Source organism: Neodiprion fabricii, chromosome 7 (genome assembly GCF_021155785.1).
Source record: "Neodiprion fabricii isolate iyNeoFabr1 chromosome 7, iyNeoFabr1.1, whole genome shotgun sequence".
NCBI classification, from domain to species: Eukaryota; Metazoa; Arthropoda; class Insecta; order Hymenoptera; family Diprionidae; genus Neodiprion; species Neodiprion fabricii.
The window spans coordinates 21,060,911-21,066,980 of NC_060245.1; the positions used below are offsets into that span (position 1 = coordinate 21,060,911).

General features: G+C 43.6%; 1 protein-coding gene across 1 annotated transcript; it reads left to right on the forward strand.

Annotated features, from left to right (window-relative positions):
- Positions 1-2,093: 2,093 nt before the first annotated feature.
- Positions 2,094-3,490, forward strand: LOC124186537 (pro-resilin-like). The gene is made up of 3 exons (XM_046578329.1): positions 2,094-2,128; positions 2,542-2,964; positions 3,095-3,490. The coding sequence occupies exons 1-3, from the start codon at positions 2,123-2,125 to the stop codon at positions 3,356-3,358; spliced, it is 693 nt and encodes a 230-aa protein (XP_046434285.1). The 5' UTR covers positions 2,094-2,122; the 3' UTR covers positions 3,359-3,490.
- Positions 3,491-6,070: the final 2,580 nt, after the last annotated feature.

Here is a 6,070-nt window from a genome sequence, read left to right on the forward strand (position 1 = left end):
AAAAAAGACAACATATTGTGTGAACGATTAAATGAATAAAAAAATTCAATAGCCATTTATACATCGATGCGTGTATGCCTTTTATTAACGTAACACTTACGCGTACATGCGTAAGACGAAACGATACTGCACATGTACAGAGGTTCCTTTCACCCGCAGGCGCTTCTCTGCATTGAATAAAGTTTAATTTAAACGAAGAAGACGAAGAAGAAAAACGAAACGAAAAAAAAGCGAGAAAAGGAGTAAAATGAGACTAAACGAGCGATAAAAATAAACCATTTCGCGAGAGCCGGTCCCGCGATGATACGCGATATAATTTTGCGGCCGAAGCGTAACGAGAGATTTTTCGCTCCGCAGGTACACATAATATCTCGCAAAATTACACCGATGCGAGAAAGGTGTGTGTACTGTTCGGAGGGGAGACGTTGGTGTAACGTGTATGGTTAATTATGCTCTCATGAACGAACGCGAATTTACTTGCCCGTCCGTCTGTCATTTCGCGTAATTGAAATACTATCGCGGAAACCAGCCGCTACTCTCGCGATAAAGTCTAGCGAGCGCGGTTATCAAACCGCCGGCTGTCAAAACTTTCTTAATTCTCGTCTTACGCGTTACACAGATCTCTCCCCCTCCCCTTGGTGTAATTGCATTTCGATGAAAGTTTGCTCTATATTTTTACTCGCCATCAGTTCCGCGAAACGCGATTCCCGTATTGATTCACCGCGGATATAATCCCCGGTTGTTAAAAATATCCGATTATCTCATACTCCGATTTGAAACAGGCAAGAATTGCGCAAGCTCGACACCAATTGTTTGACGGAAATCTTATCCAAGTTTCGAATTTACACCGACGAGTGAAATTTTTTACAGCTCATCATGGGCGTGAGTGGAATTGAAATTACGAAAAGGGTGTGCAAGAGTCGAAAAAGCGAGCCGCTTTACCGTTCTTCGCAAATCAGATTACACGATAGATTTATTATACAGAGAATTCGAGGGTGTACATGGGTACTATGTATACCCTTACCTACTCGGGTGAGTTTTTATACACAGAAAACGGCTGTGAGTTATTCCCCTACGTGACTTTCTTCGTTCCTACGTGAACGCGAGGGGCAGTATTTCTTCGATTAAAGAACTGGCTACTGCTTCGAAGCATTACTCTCTCGCGTAGAGTCGATCAATTATAATTAAAACTGCACGGCCACCTTCGAGAGCAGGAGCAAGCAGCTCCTGCACTTTGCGCGAGAGTTCTGCCGTATAATAACGTACTGCATCGCCTCGGGCGCATCTGCGGTGTTGCAAATGTTGAAAACAGAAATCGCCGAGCGCGAGGACGATCTTCACCGCGTTAATTTCGACCAACGATGGGTGAAAATCGATATATTTTTATCGTTACTTCTCGACTCATTCAAAGAGCGTGAGGTTTTCAGTTCGGTGAAAAGCTCTTTGTCCCCGATGAAAGCAACGACGTCTGCAGAACATCGGCAATTAAGCTTCATTATCGTCTCATTAAAACTTGAGTGGAAGCAGCGTTTGTTTCTGAATAATAACAGTACGAAATGTGAAGGAGACTTTTCGCTCTTGTCGCTGTTTACCTACCATGGAAAAAATTCACCTGAGGTAGAAAATGTTGCAACGATCTTACGGGGATTTGAATGACATTTTTTTGTTTTTTTTTTTTTGCACTTTTCGCGCCGTCTCGCACGCCTCGAGCTTTCCGTTTTTGTTTCAGATAATGCATGCGTCTGACTAATTATGATCAAGTGCGGGAGTCAAGGATCATTCGCCGAGGCGTCGTTGGAGCCTCGAATTTGAAAGTGCGCCGAAAACGCGGGCGGCGAAACGTAACGGAGAAACATCTTTGAGAGGCAGATCATACGAGGTGATCTAATCACGCGCCCATCCCGAGGCTCGCGTACAGAGTTGGCCTTGCCTCTGATCCCGATGTTACAGATTACGTCAGATCGACGCGGATCCCCAATATTGCTTTATGCTCGCAAGCCCAACGCCGGGGAAAGATTGATTTCGTCGTAAATTGTGAGGAGGGGGAGGCCGTGATGGATGGTATAAGAATCCGCGATCGCTACCGAAAAATCAAATCAAATTGTGCATCCCTCCGAGAAGCATGAAGGTGAGAATAAACGGCTAGTGCAAATATTCGCAATCTGTATGGTGCCAGCGAATCGCTCTCGCTGAAAATCAGGACTGAATTGCATCTCAAACTTTGAACACATCAGTGATTTCTTTTCGAAATAAACTCGCGAGTCAGTCTGAATTCTGATGAATAGAAGCGACGTGGAGAGAACGGAGATTTTACAATCGATATGATACTTGATTCTCGATCAGTGACTTTGAATCATACACCGGCATTCTTTCCCATTTCATTACTTCTTACAATTAGATATAAGTACGACAAGTGTGATTGTCGAATATGCGCTAGATTGCAATGCGCCTGAACACAGCGCAGCTTAAAATTTTCGTAGCCGATCTTCGTGCAAAATACTGAATAAGACATAAATAACGTTGCGATTTACGACTGCTCAGGTGTTCGTTGCCCTGTGTCTCGTCGCGGCGGTGTCCGCCAGCCTGGAGCCAGCCGGATATCGTCCTCCAGGTTCCGCTCCCTCGACGCGTTACCTGCCCGCCAGTAACTACCAGGCTTCATCGCCCCGTCAACAGCCCTCGGCCAGGTACCTGCCGGCCAGCCAGTCGGAGAACTCTGCTACCCTGGCTCGTTTCTCAGCCCCATCCAGCGCCTATCTTCCCGCGAACAACTACCAAGCTCCCGCTCGAGCCTCCCCGTCGTCCTCGACGTTCTCCAACGCCCCGTCCGCGTCCTACGGAGTCCCCGCTTCATCGCAGTACTCGGCGCCGGCTGCTGTTCCTGAAAATCGTTACCTCCCGGCCAACAACGCTTTGACCGGAGGTGCCAACTCGGGATACGGCTACGTGGATGCTGAAAATTCGGTAAGTCTGAGAATGAACTGATGCTGTAACCTCGTTTAACGGTAGACCGATTTTTGGGTTCCGTTTGTTGTTTATCGGTGAACGTTGAACTGGACGTGATTTAACGATGTGAACTTTGCTGCCGTTTCAGGAACCTGCTAAGTACGATTTCCAGTACGAGGTGAAGGACAACTACGACAACGACTTTGGACACCAAGAGAGCCGCGACGGCGATGACACCAAGGGCATGTACTTCGTTCTTCTTCCCGACGGACGCAAGCAGATCGTCGAGTACACGGCCGACCAGGAAGGGTACAAGCCCAGGATCTCGTACGAGGAGTCGAGGCAAGGATACAACAACGCATACAATCAACGAAATGGTCAGGCAGCAGGTTATCCCGAAGGACCGTACTAAGAGTGGAATGAGTTCCGTAATGGTGGCTTGATAAATAGACACGTCATAAAGGCGATCATGTATTTAAATGTACATATTGTGGCTACCGATGTATTAATACCATGTAAAATAAAGAAATTTTGTACCACGTGATATTTACCTGCGTCTGATCTCTGTGCATTCCTTGGTCCAGTTCTTGATTAAATGAGTAATGTGAAATTGATAATACGGTCCTGACAGCCCAAGCAGCGAATGAGACTGAAGCTGAGTAGCAGTTCACAAAACGAGTGAAGGAATTGCGAAACCAATGAACGAGAAGAGACCTGTGCTTTGATGTTTTCTGTCTCTCACTTAGGATTTCCTCAGCTCTTCAGCGTGCAACGAAAAAAGTCGTAATCCGATTCTAAATGACATTTCTGCTTTTCTTGGAGTCCAATAAATCTAGCAAGTTCAGTGGAGTTAAGTTCAAGATACAATGTTTTCAGCTCGCTTCTGCTGTGTTCATTGCGTTCCTGAGGGTAGAATTAATCGAAAAGGGCTAACATAACTGAATCTGAGCCTAAATAGTTTTTGCCCGAAGGAAAAGTAAAGTTAACCCCTTTAAATTTTCGTTGAATATTTTGACGATATTCCCGAAATTCCGATATCAATCTTTTTATATACGGTATCAACGTGATTTCGCGAGAGGAATGGATTGTGCACAATCCAAATACGCTTGCACGAACGGAATGAAAGTTATAGGCAAAAAAGAGGAAACAGTCTCAGTATATTTTCAGCTGTTGATCCTTTGTCATTCTTCGTGTTCATTTTGGATTTCTGAAGGACCTATCAGCCTCAAAAATTGTAGAAGCAGCGAAAATCAACGTATAAATAGCTTTCAAAAATTCCGTTCATGAATACAGAAGATTTGCGAAGGGTTCTCAAAGAAGTAAGGGAGTATATGACTACTATATTAGTGTTATAATATCACAGATCATTAGCTTGAAGCATCAGTTTATTTCGGACGCCTTAATTCTAGTACAAGTGTTCAAGTATCGGTGGGTGATAATTTGAATCGTCAACTAATATAATTAACGTGAATGGTAAATGGATATGAGAAAAAAAAATATGATATTACATAAGACATTACGGTTATGTATGCAAAGTAAGGTGTACAGTGTATGTTGTCGTAAACAACATGCTGGAAAAATTGTACACGGTAGGTATGATCATGTATTGACTATGAATTGCTCAAGTTTTGATAGGCGGAAAAGTGCAGCTGAAGTCTGCGGAGAATGAAATATCATTATTAGTATTCTGATATCAACAATTCAGTAACCTTGACGTGTGACGTTGACATGAATGAAAAAATGTTAATTACCGTAGAGCAACTGAATTTCCTCATAGAGTCGTGGTTGGTTGGTCAACGATAAACGCATCCAAAGTTACAGCCGAATATCTAGAACATGTGTTTTCGACATTTTTCGGCAGGTGCTTTTTCCTTCGTAACTTTTCTCCTGTTGATCCCACGCTCTTTTCGCTGCGGTTTCTGAGTTCCCAGGGGTCCAATTAGTCAGGATGGGGTCATACAAAACGATTCTGGGACCCAAAATTTTTGGTCGAAAAATGAAGAAAAAGTAAGGCTAATCCCTTTGCATTTTTTGCGAAAATTTTCGCGATTCTGAAGAGTGCTGAAATAAAATAATTGTGGCACTATTCCGACGTAATTTTGCGAGAGAAATCGACTGGGAGCAGTCTCAATACGCTGCAATCAATGAATCAAAAGTTACAGCCAAAAAACAAAAACCTGTGTTTTCGACATTTTTCAGCAGGTGCTTTTTCCTTCGTAACTTCTCTCCTGCTGATCCCACGCTCTTCTCGCTGCGTTTTCTGAGTTCCCAGGGGTCCAATCATTTGGGAACGTGTCATACAAAACGATTCTGAGACCCAGAATTTTTGGTCGAAAAATGAAGACAAAGTAAGGCTAACCCCTTTGCATTTTTGCGAAAATTTTGGCGATTCTGAAAAGTGCTGAAATAAAATAATTGTGACAGTATTTCGACGTGATTTTGCGAGAGAAATCGACTGGGCGCAGTCCCAATAGGCTGCAATCAATGGGTCAAAAGTTACAGCCAAAAAACAAGAACCTGTGTTTTCGACATTTTTCAGCAGGTGCTTTTTCCTTCGTAACTTCTCTCCAGTTGATCCCACGCTCTTTTCGCTGCGTTTTCTGAGTTCCCAGGGGTCCAATTAGTCCGGATCGGGTCATACGAAACGATTCTGAGACGCAAAATTTTTAGTCGAAAAATGAAGAAAAAGTAAGGCTAACCCCTTTGCATTTTTTGCGAAAATTTTCGCGATTCTGAAAAGTGCTGAAATAAAATGATTGTGGCACTATTCCGACGTAATTTTGCGAGAGAAATCGACTGGGCGCAGTCCCAATAGGCTGCGATCAATGGGTCAAAAGTTACAGCCAAAAAACAAGAACCTGTGTTTTCGACATTTTTCGGCAGGTGTTTTTTCCTTCGGAGCTCCTCTCCTGTTGATCCCACGCTGTTTTCGCTGCGTTTTCTGAGATCCCAGGGGTCCAATTAGTCGGGATAGGGTCATACAAAACGATTCTGAGACCCAAAATTTTTGGTCGAAAAATGAAGAAAAAGTAAGGCTAACCCCTTTGCATTTTTGCGAAAATTTTGGCGATTCTGAAAAGTGCTGAAATAAAATGATTGTGGCACTATTCCGACGTAATTTTGC